This window comes from Anopheles nili, chromosome 3, assembly GCF_943737925.1.
Source record: "Anopheles nili chromosome 3, idAnoNiliSN_F5_01, whole genome shotgun sequence".
Classification (NCBI taxonomy): Eukaryota; Metazoa; Arthropoda; class Insecta; order Diptera; family Culicidae; genus Anopheles; species Anopheles nili.
The window spans coordinates 37814102-37833420 of NC_071292.1; the positions used below are offsets into that span (position 1 = coordinate 37814102).

The 19319-nt window shown below is 40.8% G+C and overlaps 5 protein-coding genes across 6 annotated transcripts; 3 read left to right on the forward strand and 2 right to left on the reverse strand.

Moving 5' to 3' along the window:
* The first annotated feature begins 732 nt into the window (after positions 1–732).
* On the forward strand, positions 733–1695 carry LOC128726012 (UPF0046 protein C25E10.12). The gene is made up of 2 exons (XM_053819791.1): positions 733–1000; positions 1067–1695. Exons 1-2 carry the CDS (start codon positions 733–735, stop codon positions 1693–1695), a joined length of 897 nt encoding a protein of 298 aa, XP_053675766.1.
* An 892-nt stretch (positions 1696–2587) lies between these two features.
* LOC128725466 (ribose-phosphate pyrophosphokinase 1) lies at positions 2588–10615 on the reverse strand. Of its 2 annotated transcripts, XM_053819213.1 has the most exons (8): positions 10467–10615; positions 10141–10268; positions 8303–8486; positions 8166–8190; positions 7222–7271; positions 4461–4559; positions 3882–4340; positions 2588–3802 (listed from the first exon to the last, which is right to left on the reverse strand). In XM_053819213.1, the coding sequence occupies exons 1-8, from the start codon at positions 10533–10535 to the stop codon at positions 3710–3712; spliced, it is 1107 nt and encodes a 368-aa protein (XP_053675188.1). In that variant the 5' UTR covers positions 10536–10615; the 3' UTR covers positions 2588–3709. The 2 variants fall into 2 exon arrangements, with proteins under 2 accessions (XP_053675188.1, XP_053675189.1); XM_053819214.1 differs by lacking the exons at positions 7222–7271; positions 8166–8190.
* Positions 10616–11305: 690 nt separating this feature from the next.
* LOC128725467 (ubiquitin-conjugating enzyme E2-22 kDa) lies at positions 11306–13964 on the forward strand. The gene is made up of 4 exons (XM_053819215.1): positions 11306–11397; positions 11775–11946; positions 12742–12894; positions 12961–13964. Exons 2-4 carry the CDS (start codon positions 11884–11886, stop codon positions 13342–13344), a joined length of 600 nt encoding a protein of 199 aa, XP_053675190.1. The 5' UTR covers positions 11306–11397; positions 11775–11883; the 3' UTR covers positions 13345–13964.
* Positions 13965–14209: 245 nt separating this feature from the next.
* Positions 14210–16872, reverse strand: LOC128726214 (SANT and BTB domain regulator of class switch recombination). The gene is made up of 3 exons (XM_053820008.1): positions 16082–16872; positions 15078–16005; positions 14210–14917 (listed from the first exon to the last, which is right to left on the reverse strand). Exons 1-3 carry the CDS (start codon positions 16870–16872, stop codon positions 14210–14212), a joined length of 2427 nt encoding a protein of 808 aa, XP_053675983.1.
* A 489-nt stretch (positions 16873–17361) lies between these two features.
* Positions 17362–18474, forward strand: LOC128722631 (40S ribosomal protein S17). Its single transcript, XM_053816307.1, has 3 exons — positions 17362–17435; positions 17832–17983; positions 18084–18474. Exons 1-3 carry the CDS (start codon positions 17433–17435, stop codon positions 18322–18324), a joined length of 396 nt encoding a protein of 131 aa, XP_053672282.1. The 5' UTR covers positions 17362–17432; the 3' UTR covers positions 18325–18474.
* The last annotated feature ends 845 nt before the right edge of the window (positions 18475–19319 follow it).

Sequence of the window (19319 nt, forward strand, 5' to 3'; positions counted from 1 at the left end):
ATTAAAGATGAAACAGGGGTCAGTGTTAGTATTTATAGAAAGAATCAGCCGAGAACAGGAAAGAACCTATTAAAGAAATCTAATCTAGATTACTGAGCGTAAACAAAAAGGACTCACACGGAGGACACTAGATGAGGGAAATGTTAGTTCAAAAATAGATAAGGTAAAGCAATTGTAAAAAACAGATAGCTGATAAGGTGATCACTCTTCATTGCTCCACGGAAAGGTACACTTTTGGGGTAGGAGAGGAAGTAGCAGATAAAAAAAATCGAACGATATACACGAGAAAAAGAATTAAGTTGGAACAAGGGTGATCATAAAATTTAATAACATTTGTAATCACTTTCTTATTCCCTCTCAAACGGCATTATTATGCTCCCCATGTTCTTTTATTATTTTGCTATTTTTTCTCGATTATTTTATTTTTATTACAAACAAAATTATAAAGTATTTGATTTGTATAGATTGGAGTATAAACTTTTATTCGATTCAAAATAAAACAGCTGTTGACATATGTCACTTGAATTCCAATTCAAAACAAAGTCATACATTAAGACCATTTTAAACCGGCACGATACTAAAGGAATCTCTGTTTCCAAAGTGAATAGAGCAATTTAAGAAGAAGCCGCCGACGAATCTAAACTCTAATACGTATCGCCGTGGCACGCCATCACATACCACCAACGACGTACGGAACAGTTGCTCAAGAGATTCGCAACCACAATACTAGCCATGAAAATTGATATCCACCCGCTGACGGAGGATCCCACATCTGCATGGAAAGAAATCTCGAAATCGCAGCGAGTGATTAAAATCAACACCAAACCCCCGGCTGCCGATGTCCCAGAAAACAAGGTACGCGTTGTCTGCATGTCCGACACTCATTCATTGACGCACCACATCAAGTTCGACATCCCGGACGGAGATATATTCGTCCATGCGGGGGATTTCACGCGGTGCGGCAAGCTGGACGAGGTGGTTGATTTCAACGAATGGTTAAGTAAGTCTACCCATAGCCAACATTACGCACAGCAGATTTAGAACATGTTTTGTTTGCACTCCGCAGAGAAACTACCCCATAAGCACAAACTTGTGATTGCTGGAAACCACGAGTTGAGCTTTGACCACACATTCACTCACCCGTTTCAAAATGCGAGCGCCTGCTGCAAGAAAACAGGATCGACGCTGCTGGACGAAATACCGACCTTAGGAAACTCGAAGGAGTGCCTGGCGGAGGCTGTGAAAACGGAAAACATTCGGCAGTACTTGAGCAGTTGCACCTATCTGCAAGACGAGTGCGTGGAGCTGTACGGGCTGAAAATATACGGTACACCTTGGCAGCCGGAATTTTGCAAATGGGCGTTTAATGTGAAGCGCGGCCAGGCCTGCCTCGAGAAGTGGGAACAGATACCGGAGAACGTCGATATATTGGTTACGCACACACCGCCCGTTGGGCATGGGGATCTTTGCTGCTCGGGAGTACGTGCCGGGTGTGTTGAGCTGCTTACTACTGTGCAACAACGGGTAAAACCAAAGTACCACGTGTTTGGACACGTCCACGAGGGTTACGGCATCACTTCCGACGGTAGGATAATATTCGTCAACGCCTCTACATGCGATATTAATTATCTACCGAACAATCAACCAATAGTTTTCGATATAACCTTACCGAAGGGACGTACTAAAGACAATTGAATTGATTGAAACAAAACAAGACATTTTCCTGACAAAATACAAGACCACCCGTGCCATACACCATGGCTCGTACTTATAGCAGCTAATATGTTAGCTTACAGTAGCTGTGTTTGATAACGTAACCCATTTACACTTCCGAGATAAATGAAGAAACTTAACGGCCGGTTTCCCATCCGACAGCCTTCTAGTAACTTCCTTCGGTAAAGTCCAAGACATAATGCAGGCACATTTTGTGAAATGTTTATCACTCCGAGCGTATAGCAGAAGCACGGAAATGATAATATTAGTGCAATAGCAAAAACCGAGAAAGGTGTTGGTCTTCTCATAAGCACAAAAACTAACTATCGAGACTAAAAGCCAAACTAAATAAGCAGTGTTATGTTACGAGGGTTTAGCGTAGCGGAAGTAACAGAAACTTTGGCTCAATTTACTCTGTTAAGACACTATCAACAAACTAGTATATGCCATGCTTAAGATATTATTGAAGAAATTTTGTGTGTGCTTCATTTGTAGAAGGAAAAAAACGAATATGTGATGTTTTATAGATAATCGAAAACGATTGCTGCAATTATAACTATAATAGTCTGCATTGCTTACTGGATAGCAGGTGCTGAATAAATTTGTTTTTGTGTAACACATACTCTTTCTCTTTTTTTGCCAACACATAAGCAGAATACATACAATCAATGAAAGAACTTTGCCATTGAAATGCGAACAGAAAATAGTAGGACAACAACTCAAACCGGCATCTAAACGAAAATACATAACAAAATAACATAACAGTATAATAATGTTGACGTATACTTACATATTAAATTTATGGTTTTCTGTATCCCATTCCGCTGAAATGAAGTTTCTTTCGACGCTTACAACTCTCATTAACCCACGTAAATATGTGATAGCTAGTGTGTGCACTACTAGCTTACATAACTTTTTTATCAAATTATATTTTACTAAACATAAGTTGTACCAACATAACATAAATTTAATTACGCTGTGTTACTTTCCAGCTGGTAACACAGCGCAGGGAATGGGAGCAAATATTGATGCAAGTGAATCAACATGGAAGCAAACTGTTGTACCATCATCTTGCTTGATGTTGTGTATAAGCTCGAACACTCGAAGAACATTTCATGTTGGTGTTTCGTTTGGCAATGGCAGCGATTAGTTTGCATTTTTTGTTTTGTCCAATGTTCGATTTAATCTATTTCAGTCTTGGCTAATTTACAAATCCGGTTCAATTGGGTTGCATCCTCGGTCTATACACATTAAATTCATTATTCGTACGCGGTGTATCGCAAAATTCAATTTCAAACAACAGCGAAATAACTTTGTTCGTTTCATGAATATACCGTCCTTTCTGTTGCCGCCTGCCTGTGAGGTACGTTTGTACCGCATATATTTAATATATGTAATGTGGCACCAGTTTACGGGTACGCTTACTAACTAACACGAGCAAATAATGAAACGTGTTTTTTTTTTCATAAATATTTTCGGTTATTGCAAAAACACAATTTTTACCATCATAAAATGACAGTTTTTAATAATTGCTTTCAGACAGCAAGAAAAACGAAGCGCATTTTGTCATTTTATTGGCCATTGAAAAAGCGTCCAAAAAAACAAATATTAAAAACCTGTGTTCCAATATAGCAGTTCCGTGGAAATAGAAAAACAGGATGGGAGGGGATATTCCATGATTTTTAAAAGAAAATGTACGTCTTGAAGATCTCTACTGTGCACGATTTAGATAATGCCTAGTGGTATTTTCTCTTCCTATCTTCTGTAGCCAATGCATTTTGCGTGAATCAAAACTTAACCTTCGTATGTTGGTTTTGTTTTCTTCTCACTACCTTTTTTGTCCATGATTGGTCGTTTTATCTATTGCCTTGGAGTGTTGTGTATGTGGGTGTGTCTGTTAGAAAAAATGAGTGTGTTAGATTCCGTGTTGTCCTATTAATTTACTCGTGTAAGAAATTGAGGTGTGTCAAACATAGCAGCGCAGTGCAATCACGGTTTAGTAAGGAACATTTGAAAAGAGATACGAAACACTTTCTCCGTTGTGCGTTCGGCGAACTGCCTCAGCGAACATCATTGAAACGTCTATGCACTGGGTACGAACAAAAAAAAGAAAGAACAGAATTGAATTAGCAGAATGCCCCGCAATGAATCCAAATGCATGCGCATACCTGAATTTTCGGACAGTCCTTCATATGACCATCCTGGGGAATCGTGTTAGTCACAACAACGGCCTCGAAGCACGCGTTATTTATCCTCGAAATGGCCGGCCCGCTGAAAATGCCGTGCGTCAGTATGGCGTACACACGGGTAGCGCCAGCCTCAACCAGCTTGTCGGCCGCGTGGCAGATCGTGCCGCAAGTGTCGGCCATATCGTCCACCAGAATCGCAACGCGATCTTTCACATCGCCGACCAGCACCATCGAGGCCACCTCGTTTGCCTTCTTGCGCTCTTTGTGGATCAGCGCGAATTCGACGTTTAGCCGGTCAGCGATCGAGGTGACGCGCTTCGCACCACCAGCGTCTGGGGATACGATAATGGAATTTCGCCACTCGGCAATATTCTCACGAATCCATTTCAACACCGCAGGTTCCGCATACAGATTATCAACCGGTATGTCGAAAAAACCCTAATATTTCAAGAAGAAAAAAAACTCCACTTTTCGTTAGTACAATCAAACAAGGTTATTTTCCCGATTGTTCAAGGAAAGATTGTAAGATTGTTCAAGGAAACGAACTGATCGCCTTACCTGTATCTGTGATGCGTGCAGATCCATTGTGATGATATGATCAGCACCAGCTACTGACAGCATGTTTGCTACCAGCTTTGCCGAAATCGGCGCACGACTCTGCATGGAAATGGAGAGAAAACAAATGTTAAAAGAAAAGTCATATCAATCGATCGATCAACCTGGACTGGACACATCACTGTCACTTGATATGACCCCAAAACAGAAACAACAGAAACATATAACCATTTGTCATTTGCTTTTTGATTTTAAATACTACACTCCCCCTCCCCCTGGATTAGTGAAAACACCGCATTCAACCATCACGCAAACACGATCCGCAACTGCCGTTATGCCCCTGGAGAGATTCGCATTGACACAGTGACGTTTAACATTTATTAGGAAGGACGCGTAACTTTGTCCCTTTTTTCATCCATCCAGTATTTACAAAGTTAGCAGAATATTACAATACATACCGAACGGACTGAAAAACGTACAAAAACGAGTGTATAATTACTTTAAAAAAACTAATTCCAGATGCAAGGAACGAAGCGAAATCGTGCCAGGAATTCCGCAATACTTTAATGAGGGAATTAATTATGGCCATTGCTGTTATTAAGTGTAAAAGACGACAAATATAGGTATTCACACATAAACATGAAAGAATATCAAACGAAATTATACACTTTTCAAATATGCTACTTTTTTTTCTTCTTTTTAGCACCGAAGATGTAATACTACAATGTCCATGTTTATGTTAGTTTACGCGATAAAAGATTACAAAATTGATTAGTTTATTTTAGTTAATTGTACAACAATTTACAAATCCAACAACACTGAAGGACCATGAGTGGAATAAATAGAAGAACAAAAGGCATAATATGTGAATGATGTTATAAAACGTGTGTGCTCTCATCATCAAAAACCAATACAAAATCATTCGATTCAAATTCAAGACAGAGACTGCAAAAAGGTGCTATTTACACATGGGCCACATGCGGCCATATAGTAGTATGAATAGTAGTATGAAAATAAATCTTTTGCTTATTCTTTTGTCACATCGTTTCTACGGTATTTTAATTAAGCATACGCCTTAGGAAGGGACACTCGCTCATTTTTTTACTTTTCCACTACACCCATAGTACTCTCCACTCACTACTCACTAGATAGGCCTCTGGCATGTAATCCTAAGATGGGTGGTAAATGATTAATACACATTGAAACAGAAGAGCACATGAGAAATAAAAGAAAAAGAGAGAAACGTAAGATTATGATTAATCTAGATCAAATAAAAAGGAAAAGGCACAAATACACTCTTTCGCAGACCGTGTACGAAAGATTACGCATTGCTTTACAACATAAACACGTTGAGACAAGCATTGGAATTTGTTGCCCAATGTTATATACAATCACTCGTTTATTTAGCTTAAGACATCAATTCATCCCCCAAAATTCAAAAACGAAACTGGGTGTTATAGCGAAATGCTGCAGTTTTAAAAACTTGAAACGGTAAAATTGTAGCTTAAAAGCACGAGTTTTATCCTTAGCACAGTGTCTCTCCCTTGTGGCTTGCCCTTTGACTGCTCTTTTTTAACAGAAATTGTTGGCATCGTTGATTAGACATAAGAAGATTTTTTTAAAAAAAATTTCAAATTTCCATTATTTATTCCAATTGACTAGGTCATATGCAATGCTGGTTCAAGACAACAAAATAATATCATAAAGTACAGCAACAAATGAATTCTGCATGGCATAGTAATTCCGTAGTATATTATTTCCGATCCATGTATGTTAAACATAAAACGCACAACCGATGTTGATTCCTTCAACACACACACGAGCTTAAAATAAAACATGAAAACGTACAAAAAGCATACAGAAAGCGTAACTATTCGACCAATCAACCAGACGGACCAACAAAAGATTCTGTTGTTTCGTTCGTTGAGCATTTCCCATTTGTTTAGAAACATAGAAAACAAGAAATTTAGTTTTTGTACAAGTTGTTAGGGAAATATTCGGCCACTTTGATTTCATTTTCAGTGCAAATACTTTACGTCCACACTTTAATTTCGATTCTTTATGGTTGATGTTCCACATAATCATAAAACAATCACAAAAAATAGAACAATATTTATATATATATATATATATATATATATATATATATATATATATATATATATATATATATATATATATATATATATATATATATATATATATATATATATATATGTATATATATATATATATATATATATATATATATATATATATATATATATATATATATATATATATATATATATATATATATATATATATATATATATATATATATATATTAACCTTATGAACCGATTAGATTAGAGGACTTGATGTTTCTATTCCCATTGAAGGACAGTACAACATTAGGGGAAACGTAATCTAAATGATTGTTGTTAATCCCATCGAGTTCAATGCTTTCGCAACAAAACAAAACAAAAATATACTGAATTACAGCAATCAATGATCTATCGCGCAAATTAAAATTAGTCTTGAAATAAAGTTGAAATGTTGCATTCTAAATGTACCCTTCACAGACCAGAATAAAAGATTACAATTACAAGTCAACGGTTCGGCATTCCATTAATTCCGTGACGATTTAGTCCCGAGAATGACAAGCGATTGCCAAACTTATTATCCCCCTCTGTACGTACGTAGGGGACCCAGAGTAACAAAAAAAAATAAACATAATCTTAATAAGAACAAAAGAAAAAACAAAATCGAACAGCAACCCTACCCGGAACTTCCATTCATTGGTTTTCATAAGTTCTGCCAGCTTATCGTCGCCTGTCTGTGTGGTGTGGTTGTGTTGATGTGGACAAGGCCAAAATACGGATCAATCATACACATTTGATCAAGGAAAGGGAAAAGAAAATATTAATTTAAACATTGATCGTAATACGGGTATATTAAAAATATATTACACAAAACCAAGCCCTAGCGGTTTGTTTATTATTACAACAAAGTAAGTCGGCTCGATATCAAAACAACATACGTATACGACATTGAGCAGCCAAAAGAGGGCTTGTCCTATAATGTACGATCCCGTCATGAAACATTATCAGTCGATTGGCGGTAAATGTTGCTAAATAAATTTGAACGGACTGCTTGCGATTTCGTGATCTGCGACCACTGACGCATTGCTGTGTATATTTATTACAGTGCACCCAATCAATGTACATATGAATGCAACCCCCTCTGGCACGTAAGCTCCTGTTGCACACAGCAACAGCACACACAGTCCATGTGCGGACGTACGAAAACGCGCTAGCGAAATCTGTATGATCTGTTAGTTTCATTCCTTGGAGCTGATAACCTCGGCAGGACGCTGCACTAGGAGTACTCGCGTAAAGCCTTGCCGTGACGCTCCAGCTAGTTTTAATCGCGCAACTCATTATCGCCAATAAAAAAGGAAAGATTCTGAACGGGTACCTCTTCTACATGCACAACGACAATCAGTCGAGAGGTTCATTTTGATTGATCGTGCCATGGAAACAGGGTCATGTAAGATTATACCACTGACAACGCACGATCGCAGCGTACACTGGTCAGGAAAGAAGATAATCAAAGATTACCACCTTGCACATAACTATTACTTGCAAATGGAAAATATTGCAGCAGAGCCATTCAAAAATTGATCCGCAGCGATTTGTAAAAATGTTCCAAAAAGAAAAAAAAAACAAAAATCATGATCATTACCGGCCAGCTAGGTAGCTTCTTCGTACACGCAGGATCCGATATAAATTTATATACAATGCAGGGGACACTTAAAAAAGCGCATCTCGGTATCCCATCACCAGCTATCATTTATCACGTACCTTATCTTTCTTATCCTGTCGTGCGTACGGAAAGCATGGTATGACCGCTGTCACACGTGACGCCGACGCAATCTTGCACGCGTTGATCATAATCAACAGTTCCATTAGGTTATCGTTGATTTCGCCGGAACCGGACTGTACGATGTACACATCTTCCCCGCGGACGGATTCTCCAATTTCGACACTAAAACAAAACGCATTTCAATTAATTAAATGTTTGTAATAACACAAAAGCATGTAAATCATTTTGCTTATAAAACACTCCACCACCAAACCAAGGAGGTGGAGTTTGGAAGTGTTTGTATATATGTTTTCATTTTTGTTGTTTGTATGTACAAGCAAGCACAAGCTGCGATGTATGAATGTGTAAAGAATGAGAAAATGTGTAAAGTAATCACACCGACAAATGATAACCCTTTTTCCTGTACTAATAGTACTAAACAGACTAAAAGTGCTAATTATCAAAATCGACACAAAAATCAACCTTTTATGGAAAGTAACAATGAGGAACCAAATATAAAGTTCATTCTCATCAAATTAAAAAAAAACCAAACAACCTACCCTTAACTGATAACAGATCAGCTGTTTACAATAATGGACTCAGAAGCATGTTAATTTTAAAGCATGTAAACCGGACAAAGGTCCTTTTTGAGAGAGAAAAAAACATCGACCCTCGCATCGTGCAGCTGCCAAAACCAAATTGTTTGATCGATTTTAGTCCACGAACAGACCACGTAGCAACCTGCTACCGAAGGCATCAAGAGAGAGAAAGAGAGAGAGAGAGAGAGAGAGAGAGAGAAAGAGAGAGAGGGAGGGGGGAAGGGGGCGTGTGACGAATGAATGCTTCCTAATAAAACAAAACGGTTTAGCAAGCGAGCAGCAAGAGAGCTGGTGGAAAAGGCGCGAAATCGACCGGGGGAGTTCACATAAATTGAGCCCAATCAAACGCCGAACACGCGGCTGAATCCAGCGTGATGCGTGACCTTGCCGCTCATGAATCGCGGTAATGTCGTCCAGGAAAAAAAAAAGAAACATCAAATTGCAGATCCCGCGTGTTTTGTTTTCTACACATGTGTGCGTGCCTGCTTGTGCGTGGAAATCCGATTACAGGATATAGGCGCCGTCCTCAAATATTACAACACGAACATAACATGAATAAATCATGTCCGCCATCCATCCATCGAATGATCGATACCTGTATACTCCAACGATCGCGACACAAAATTTATGCGATGTTCAGCCGCGAATGAAAAAAAGATTAGAAAACCGGTTCCGGTATTTTCTAGACACTCACACAATCAATCAACAGATAGTCTGCCTAGCACCGGTAACAGCTTTCAACAGCAGCCAAGCTGAATGCCAGCTTTCTTGAACACGGAAAAGTCGGTCCGAGTTTGCATCGAGCAGGAATGAGTAGTACAACTACAAGATTGCATTTTCATCCCAAATCTAAACCGTATTCCTCAAGGTTAAGTACACAACATTTACGTGCCGCGGCTTGGTGGTCGCGGGAAAAAAGCGGACGGAATTTATTTATAACTGGTTCCTTTCAATACTGGGGGTTGCTGTCAGCCCAATTGGCCATTTAGTCAGCCGCCCGATTCATCGTACAGCAATGCATATATACCAAGGCTTCCATTTTTCCCTGCCATTTTGTATATGGCTCACACCAGCGATCGACTAGATCATCAGAGGGTGTTTCATCTCAATGAGACAGCGCTCGCTAGCGTATTCTTCATTGACGGCAGAGGCTCAACCCATGTACCACCTCACATTCAAACTCACGTTTCGTCCTTGCAACACAAGTTAGACAGCCAAACCTTAACACAACAACTTACCAGGTTTCTAAATTACTAAATTTTTTCGTAACCACCTTGCCAAGATCGATGCCCAGCCGGTCGACGATGCGGGACGCCAGATCCGGATGAGATGAGCCGGAAAACACCTTAATGTTCGGCATTCTGGACTGCAGCAATTGCCAAGGATCAACACTAGGAACGCAGGTGCTTTCGGGTGTATTTTTGCTATCACCGCTGGTGCTCACGGTGGTGGAGCTGTCGCTGCTGCTTCTAGCAATGCCGTGGATCGACGATGGTAAACTGTGCACGAGATTACTACCGCTGGTGTCGCTGCTGCCACTGTTGGGGCCGCTGCTGCTGATAACGGATGCCTTCTCCAAGTTGCTCCGGACAAGCGTTCTGGCGCGAATCGGGTTGGATGATCGGACTGGCATCACAATTTACGGTGTCGAATTAAATATATGTATTGCTTGTGATGACATTGAAGAGAAAAGAAAACCCCTCTTTTTCCCCGGTGCCGTACTTCAACCAATTATCACACAATTATAGTTCCACACGCGTTCCACTGACATTTCGCTGACATACGGGCTGTCAGGTTGTCTAATTCCCTCTCGCTCGCCGACAGCTGCTTACTTTCTTCAGCCAACGAATTTTGAATTTTGCATTGAACTAAAAGAGATAGCGTGTCTTCCGCGAGGCATGCAATTTTCAACTTCCATTTTGGGGTATTTGCTTGACACTTTGAAAACCGCATGACAGAGATACACATCTGTACACATCGCCAGGGGTGTCCGTTTCCAATGATATCATGACCTATCCTTAGCTACCGTAGCTAGCTCTTAATAATGCAACTGTAAAACCCTTGACAATCCACATTTACCGGCAATTTCATGCAAATAAAACACTGGTTCTAAATATCTGGTACTAAACGTACTAAACACAAAGAATTATTATAGAACTCGACCCAATGTCAACAGTACTGCTTCAGTTGCGCAATTGTTACCGTGGGTAAGTCGTAACGATTTCGCTCTGTATGATTAATAGCAATGTCTTCCATGCGATCACCGAAGGATTAATAACCGTCCTATGCATGATGCTTTTTATTGTCAACCAGTATGACACAGAGCTCTGTAGAAAAATGAATTTCCGTCACGGCTCGATCAAAAAACATCAGGATAATACCAATAAAAAAGGGTAAAGTAAAAGTAATGTTGTTGGATCAATTCCGCTCCCTTCGTTGACAGTACAACGCATCGAAGGTGAACGCAATTCTTATCAAAAAACGCAATTCACCGGGTAGGTAACAAAATGCACTGCGAACATATATTGTCAACAATCATCTTAAACTTTGATGGACTACCCCGATCGATGTCATGATGCGCTGTTGATGATTTTGCAAACATCTTCATTGCATCCCTGCTTAGCGTTTGAAATGGAAATTATTATTTTGGGTTATTCTGTGTAGTTACGTGCCCGCGGTGCTCGGAATCAACCAGTGGTGTATATTAATGCCTTCCAAATTGTAAATCTACGATTAGGAACGGGTTAGCATCAAGTAAGGTAGCGCGAGAATTAGCTGATTTTTCCTGGTTCGAGCTAGATTGAACATTGGACCGCCGACACGATTAGACTGGGCAAAAGCAAATGTTATTTGTTACTATTTTCAATTTTAGAGCACCATTCGCAGCACGTGGCTTATCAGCGATTAAAGGAACCACATCTTTGCGATTATTATCAGTTATCGGAACAAACATAAACCTCAAGTTGCAGCCGAGTCGGAACATGGCGAATATGGCAGTATCCCGCATCAAACGAGAGTTTAAAGAAGTTCTCAAAAGTGAAGAAGTAAGTGGAACATATTTCTTGCAGTTCAATTATCCGGGGACAAGGTTTGCTCCCGCTACAAAACTGGCCTTTAGCAAGGTTGCATAATATCCACCTTGATATGTAGACGATGAGAGCAGTAAGAAAAAAAGGGGTTTCTCTTTCTGCTACAGACATTTTAGGTATATATTACTAGTGAAAAGTGTTTCAATTCTTCTGTGTACATCCCCCCCCCATAAAACAGGGACGAAATGGATGTTATCTGTCGTTTGGCCTACCTTTCTCGTTCACTTGGCGAACTTTCGGCTGTTTAGCACCCTTTTTATCCATAGTTATAATTCGAGCAATATTATTTTCTCGCCCATAAACACAACACTGTGTAGCAACTGTTTGGGTCACTATGCTGAATTCCTACGAAGCGTGTCCCACTATTAGCCGCAGCTTCCTACTGTTGTCAATGTACAAAATCTTCAGCCTATTCCTCCGACTTCCCGGCAAATCAGTGGTTGCATCTTTCCTACCTTGAACTTTGTTTTCTATTTTTCAAATGTAGGTTCTATCAACCGTTTTGATTACGTCTGACATGTGCTACATGCGAGAGGCATACTCATCGCATCAAATCTTTAGCTGTGCGTTGTTTATAACGATTAACTGTTTGTGTTGTGTTGTTTTGAATCCATGTGTAGTTTTCATGAAACCCACACAATTTAAATGTGCCATGCATGTCTCGCGGTGTCTTCTGTTCACTTGATTGCTCGAATTTCTTTCCAAAGATATCCGCTTATATTCGTGTGTTTTTGTTGTGTTTTTTTTTAGATAACACAATGCTCGATAAAATTGGACATGGTGAATGACAACTTTACAGAGCTTAGAGGTGAAATTGCAGGACCCCCGGATACACCGTACGAGGGAGGAAAGTTTGTGTTAGAAATTAAAGTTCCCGAAACATACCCGTTCAATCCACCCAAGGTAGCAAGCGATATGCCGCATTTCGATTGATGGACACATTACTCATGCATTAGTTGATTTTTTTAGGTGAAATTCATGACAAAAATATGGCACCCAAACATTTCGTCCGTCACCGGTGCGATATGTCTAGATATCTTAAAAGACAACTGGGCCGCCGCAATGACTCTTCGGACGGTTCTGCTATCCTTGCAGGCGCTGCTGGCAGCGGCCGAGCCGGATGATCCCCAGGATGCGGTCGTTGCCACCCAATACAAAGACAATCATGAAATGTTCATCCTTACCGCAAAGCACTGGACTAATGTGTATGCCGGTGGTCCGTTCGCAAACACGGATTTCAATCAGAAGGTACATCGATTGCGTGATATGGGCGTCCCGGAATATGATGCCCGAGCCGCCCTTTCGCGTCACAACTGGCACTTAGAGCGCGCGTCGGAGCAGCTATTTAGTTAGTCTTTTCGTGGTATCGTTGCTTTAGAATCACTTCCTATGTTTGTGTTCTGTCGGTCTTTCGTTCAAGATACCCTCAAATCTGCTTGCCTGGTTCACTTTACTTGAAAAAAATGAATGTTTTAATTATTTAAAAAGGAAAGCGATCATCAGCCTTAAATATCTCCGTTTATTTGGTCCATAATTTACTTTCAAACACGCTTAATTCAAAAACCAATTTGTTTGTATAAAAACCTCTGTCCTGCATGCCTTTGTGGCAAGTTGGTTGAAATAACAAACTTTATAGCGTTTCAAAAGTAATCTATCTGGGAAGCACTCATAATGGTAATCAGCAGCAGCTTTGGTTACATGGTTGAAAAGGCAGTACTGCAAAAAGAAGCGTCTATTGCAATATCGAATGTACGTATAGAACAAGCCGTAAGCGTTTGTGAAGTGAAAGGAGAGAAAAAATATCTTGGGTGTAGTGCGGAATAAAAATGATAGCCTAAGGCAACCCAAATTTCCGTGCACCTTTGTCGAACTGTACAGGAACCTATTGCACGTGTTTGGTGACACGAACAGGAAAGTAATAAATAAAATTAATATTTCAAATACACTAACTTGTATTGGCACGTATGTTTTGAATGACCATTATAAAGAAATAAATCTATCCTCGTAACGAAACCCGATACGTTTTGCAAAACATCGTTAGCACGAATGTTCTACTCTGGACATTATATGTATATATTTATTTAATACGGAAGCAAAGGTTGAATATTTTGAAAGTTCAAATGTAGTATTCGTTCAGCGAATGAACAAGTTCAAAGAAATTGGAGCATGTTTGCACCTAAAACGATCTTAGTGCGGACTTGTCACACAAATCGAGTAATCACTTGACTCCGTTCGTCTTCACCTTAAGAGTAGCTAAATTCTTCTGCTTAATAGACTCCCTCCAGTCGTTCTCCAGCTTCATATACGTACCACCTTGTTGATACGTCTGGTACTGCAGGTTATGCTCTCCACCGGTTCGCTTTCCCACCATGGTAATGATTTGCTTCATCGCTCGTTCCTCGAACTCCCGTTGATTATCCTGATTACTGCGTGCGGACATGTCACCGGCCCAGTGCCTACCGTAAGACAGTTTGGATTTTCGTTTGGGATCTTTCTGTTGATGTTGCTGGTGTTGCTGTTGCTGCTGATGTTGGAAAGACGGGGGACTGCTATATTCCGATTCCTCGCCATCGGAACTGCTGCTGGTGCTGCGGCTCTGATTCGTTCCAGATTTATCGTATTCGTCCGAATCGGAATCGCTTTCAGTGTCCATCATCGATTGTGATATCTGGCGGTTGGCACGATGATGGTGATGATGGTTCACCATCGCATCTCCGTCCACGTGAAACGTTGGCAACAATCCCTGGCGCGAGCGGTGTGGTAGTATACCGATTCCATTCCACCATGGATCTGCGGATGTGCTGGGTGGTTTAAACGGTGACTGTTCGTAAAGGCAACCGCCTTCAAAGGCATGCAGAGCGAGCTGCAACACCGCTCGGTCTCGATCTGTGTCCACCTGGACTGTATGTTCGCGAAATTGACAACCCTGAAAAACAAATTCGATTTACATCAATCGTGGTTCCGTCCGATGCATTGGGGTTGAATTTCTGTAGTCTGCGTTATTGTTATATACGATGTAAAATCTTACTCCCTTCCGTATATTCTGCTTCTTTTAGATATGAGAAAGAAAACGCTCTTTCACTTACCGATGGTCCAGGTAATGTTTCGTACCGGTAGGCTTGTTTCCCACAGCATGGGTACCGTCCGGCAGGGCCTGCTACACGTCCTTCCGCAGCCGGGCCAAGAAACTGCGGTTGTTCAGGGTGATACTGACACCACATCATCTGGCTTACCGGAAAGTGTGTGTCGCAAATGGAGCAGTACAAAAAATGGCAATGTCCCCACAACCGCCAGTAAACCTTGCGCCATGAGCGCAACTCCTTGTGCAGGCTCGACACGTAGCTAGTAATGTTCCACGACGGGTCTTTGACGTGAGCGCTTATTAGTTGGCCCCAGCGATTGAGTCGAATATTTTGCGGCAAACAATGGATATATGTGCTGACTGTTTGAGTCAGAAACTTGCCGCATTTCAAACACCGAAACATACCCGCAAGCGTAGCATAATGACCGCGCAACGCCTGCGGTTCGATCTCACAAAGGCTTTGGATGAGTTTCGTCCATAGACGCGGTGCAATACGATCCTTTTTATCTTTTACCACCTCCAGCTCTAGGTTAGTGAACATGGCCGCCAGCCGCGTAATAATGCTATCGTTCAAACAGGCCAGATTTGCGGAAGCCTTCACAACTTCGTTAAGTCGAGCATGACAGAACGAGAGACAATCGAGCAGCAACGGCTCCATCTGGAGAAAGCTGGCCGACACCAGGATCGGAATCACGTTCGTGGGATCCAATGCCGGCCATTCGTCCTGTGCCATCGATTCTTTCTTCACCCATTTCATGAGCCATTCAAAGATTTGTAGATCGCAATGCACCGAGATGTCCATGTCTTCCAGTCGCTGACCAGCCGTAACGTCAGCAAAGTATCCCATTTTGGTGATGAGTAGTTTCTGTGGACAGGAAAAGTCCCTCGAAGAACCCTTCACTTCATCGCACACGTGAATAACGACCTCGGGCCTTAATGGAAAAATAAGTTATCTCAATGATTGGTCACCTCAAAATGGTTACCATAATGCCTATGGGGAGTACTTACTCGGTTCTGCTGTCTGGAATGGCGATTTGTGCAATTGATGATTTCCTACGCACGCATGTTTTAGTCGAACTACTAGCTATTAGAAAATTTTGCGAAACGTCGCCTACGGCAGAAAGAGTTGATTTTTTTCCACTGCTGCCACTCTGAGTATCAGGAGAAGAAGCACCACTAGTGATCGACTTAACGCCACAGGAGCTACCGATCGAGGTCGACGCGTTTATGACCTGGACACCGAGTGAGCTGTTTGAGTTTAGCTTTTGTCCTGTACCGCTCTTGTGATGATAGCCCGATCCATTCGAGGGGCATATAAACGGCAGCACCGAATCTAATATGCCCTCGTTAAGCACCTCATCCAACTTATCGTTCAATATGGCTTCGAGGTGGTTTTTGGGATTCTCGGACGTTTCGGGTTTGCTTTTTTGTGATTTTTGAGAGACGGTTCGTTTCTTGGCAGTTAATTTCTTGTCAGCCGCAGGCCGCAAACCGATACCAAGTGGCGACACTTCATCACACTTTGATTCTTTTTTCCCGCCAACCGCACCAATTGTGTTGTGTTTCGCTGGGGAAACGGTTGACGGGACTTCCAAGAGTTTGCCTCCGTCGTTTGCTCTTGAATTCTGTTGGATACTGTTGACTAACTCGTTGCGAGCCAATTGATTGTAGTCGAATGAAGGAGGATTCTTTTTATTGTTATTGAAAGAGTCATTTACTTGGCAAGTTACGTTCAAAAATTCCAAGAAATCGTGCATGGAGATAGTTTCGGCCGATTCTGTTGCAGTCGATTCAGCCATATTGGTTGCGTTTCGAATGTTACTCAGGATTTAATCAAAAAATAAATCTAGCTTTTCTATTGCTGTTGTTGCAGCTTAAAACACAATTTTTTTTCACGGTTTTTAAATATATTTTCTATAAAAAGAAATGGTGCTTGATTGAACACTGTAGAATTTAGAATGTGAAAAATCTATTTATGCTCCGTTGCTGTTGGCAACGGTGCCTGTTTTTGAAAATGGATTTCAATGTTCGATTTTTCCTTATGATATATAAAAAGAACGAACGTTGTTCAAATTCAATATATTTTTGATGCATTCAGTTGGCTGGAGCAAGATAGTACAGCATATGAATGAAATATTGTACATCGAAAAATAATCTACAAAATTACAGATTGAATGTGTAATAATGCATCTCCGCTTTATCACACCCCATTAGGCATGTTTAGTTCAAATTTGACTTCATAATGTTGGTACGCTGGTAATATGACATCTGCCAAAGCTGGCATCGGAAGGACGTGACGTCACATGAGTCTTTTCCACACGTTTTCGTAGTGAACGACAGCCGTGAATCTTAGCTCAGAATGGTAAATATGCGAAATTATGTGATCAAAAGGCTTTATGATTCGTACTGGCACTTCGTAAATGAGCGCGTTCGTCAACACCAGCGAATGCTATCGATACGCGATAGAACAATGCTCTATGTTCAACTGGAGGATTGGTACATTTTCGAGCATCAACTAGCATCGGTAGCCAAACCCTCCGATTACCATGTTTGACAGCTGAGAGAAGCTGCTCCGCCGTGTGTTAGGTGAAAGACACCATGGATTCGGCAGGTTATGTTAATTACCACGATTGTTCCACCGGCGATTCGACTGTGTACGACACGCAAATGCTCTACGTGGCCAAAATTACGATGCGCTATATGCTGGTGGTGGTGGGAATGCCAATATATGCAATGTTTACATGATTTTGTTCCGTAGGGTCGTGTACGTACCAAAACCATCAAGAAGGCCTCTAAGGTCATCATCGAGAAGTACTACACTCGGTTGACCATGGATTTCGACACAAACAAGCGTATTGTGGAAGAAGTGGCCATCATTCCGACGAAACCACTGCGTAACAAAATTGCTGGGTGAGTATGACAGTCAGGCAAAAGAATAGACAGACCGATTGCTGTTGTATTATCATGCCAACAATGGACAAACGATTGTAATATATCATTGTATTTACAGTTTTGTAACCCATTTGATGAAGCGTCTGCGTCACTCGCAAGTGCGTGGTATTTCCATCAAGCTCCAGGAAGAGGAACGCGAGCGTCGCGATAACTATGTACCGGATATTTCTGCATTGGAGCAGGACATCATCGAGGTTGACCCAGAGACGAAGGAGATGTTGAAGCATCTGGACTTCAATAACATCGTCGTCCAGCTGACCAATCCGACCGCTCCTGGATACAGCAATAGACGTAACTAAGATCACGCGAGAGTCTGGTGTGTATCGTCTAAGATTACCGTACTGATTGGTTTCTTCCCGGCGCCGTGAAACATATGTGTGCTGAAAATTACCTCATTATAGAGGAAAGAAGAAATTCAATATAAACAACAAAAAACAGTGCGTTCATAAAGGAAATTATGTTTGAGTGTTTCCAGTGTTCGAGGGATGGTGCTTTTGATGACATGATTAGTGGAGTGAGAAATATGGTTTTCATCTTATTTGGCCTTCCAGTGTGGATCCATGTTTCGTAGAACGTCTTAACAATCACGAGCTCAATTAATGTTGGGACCAGACCTACAATAGTCTGCATGTCCTGTGAGGAGCCCTTTGGTTTGGTTCTTAATGTGTTATGTGCCCGTGTTTTCTCAGCGCACATCTATTTCGGTGTCGTGCAACAAATCATGTCTACATTGAATCGTGATTACTGGACGATTCGTTGTTTGTTAGTAGTAACAAATTTGCATGATGTGAAAGCGATTTTCTAAAATTATCAAGATTTTTGTACCTTGAGCGTTGTTTGAAATGGTCATCCTTTTAATTTTTCTACTCCAAACTCTCTTTGTTGGAATTCGGTTCGTCTGTTCTCTATGTGAATACATTGCTTGGTTCTTTTGGGGCTTTACAAAAGATATTCGACAAAAACTACATTATCTTCAAGAAGGATTGCAATGATTTTGTAATTAGTCATAAAATATTTGCAATTTTATGATGGTTATTGTGTTCCAAGATTATTAAGATTTTTAATAAAGAGTTACTATTATGCGCATTTTGTTCCTGCAACATGTGGTTGCAAAAATGAAAGTATGTTTATTTTTAATGCATACATGACAAATTGATGAAATCGTGAACATAACTGTATTGGATGCATTTTCAAACTCGTCTCTATATCATCTATATCCGGTTTCTGGAACGACGTCTATCGTTTGTCGAAGCAAGCCGACTTGCAAAAGTTCAAATGTGGTGTGTTGCCTTTT

What these genes read in the sequence shown, in the direction of transcription:
- LOC128726012 (XM_053819791.1), top strand. Translation starts at nt 733, where the DNA reads ATGAAAATTGATATCCACCCGCTGACGGAGGATCCCACATCTGCATGG. An exon ending in TGATTTCAACGAATGGTTAA is followed by an intron (nt 1,001 to 1,066) that starts GTAAGTCTACCC and finishes TGCACTCCGCAG; the next exon opens with AGAAACTACCCCATAAGCAC.
- LOC128725466 (XM_053819213.1), bottom strand. Translation starts at nt 10,535, where the DNA reads ATGCCAGTCCGATCATCCAACCCGATTCGCGCCAGAACGCTTGTCCGG. An exon ending in GCAACTTGGAGAAGGCATCC is followed by an intron (nt 10,269 to 10,466) that starts GTTATCAGCAGC and finishes CAATTGCTGCAG; the next exon opens with TCCAGAATGCCGAACATTAA. An exon ending in GACAGGATAAGAAAGATAAG is followed by an intron (nt 8,191 to 8,302) that starts GTACGTGATAAA and finishes GAAGCTACCTAG; the next exon opens with CTGGCCGGTAATGATCATGA.
- LOC128725467 (XM_053819215.1), top strand. Translation starts at nt 11,884, where the DNA reads ATGGCGAATATGGCAGTATCCCGCATCAAACGAGAGTTTAAAGAAGTT. An exon ending in AAGTTCTCAAAAGTGAAGAA is followed by an intron (nt 11,947 to 12,741) that starts GTAAGTGGAACA and finishes GTTTTTTTTTAG; the next exon opens with ATAACACAATGCTCGATAAA. An exon ending in ACCCGTTCAATCCACCCAAG is followed by an intron (nt 12,895 to 12,960) that starts GTAGCAAGCGAT and finishes TGATTTTTTTAG; the next exon opens with GTGAAATTCATGACAAAAAT.
- LOC128726214 (XM_053820008.1), bottom strand. Translation starts at nt 16,872, where the DNA reads ATGGCTGAATCGACTGCAACAGAATCGGCCGAAACTATCTCCATGCAC. An exon ending in ATTCCAGACAGCAGAACCGA is followed by an intron (nt 16,006 to 16,081) that starts GTAAGTACTCCC and finishes TTTTCCATTAAG; the next exon opens with GCCCGAGGTCGTTATTCACG. An exon ending in AAACATTACCTGGACCATCG is followed by an intron (nt 14,918 to 15,077) that starts GTAAGTGAAAGA and finishes TTTGTTTTTCAG; the next exon opens with GGTTGTCAATTTCGCGAACA.
- LOC128722631 (XM_053816307.1), top strand. An exon ending in CTGCGTAACAAAATTGCTGG is followed by an intron (nt 17,984 to 18,083) that starts GTGAGTATGACA and finishes TTGTATTTACAG; the next exon opens with TTTTGTAACCCATTTGATGA.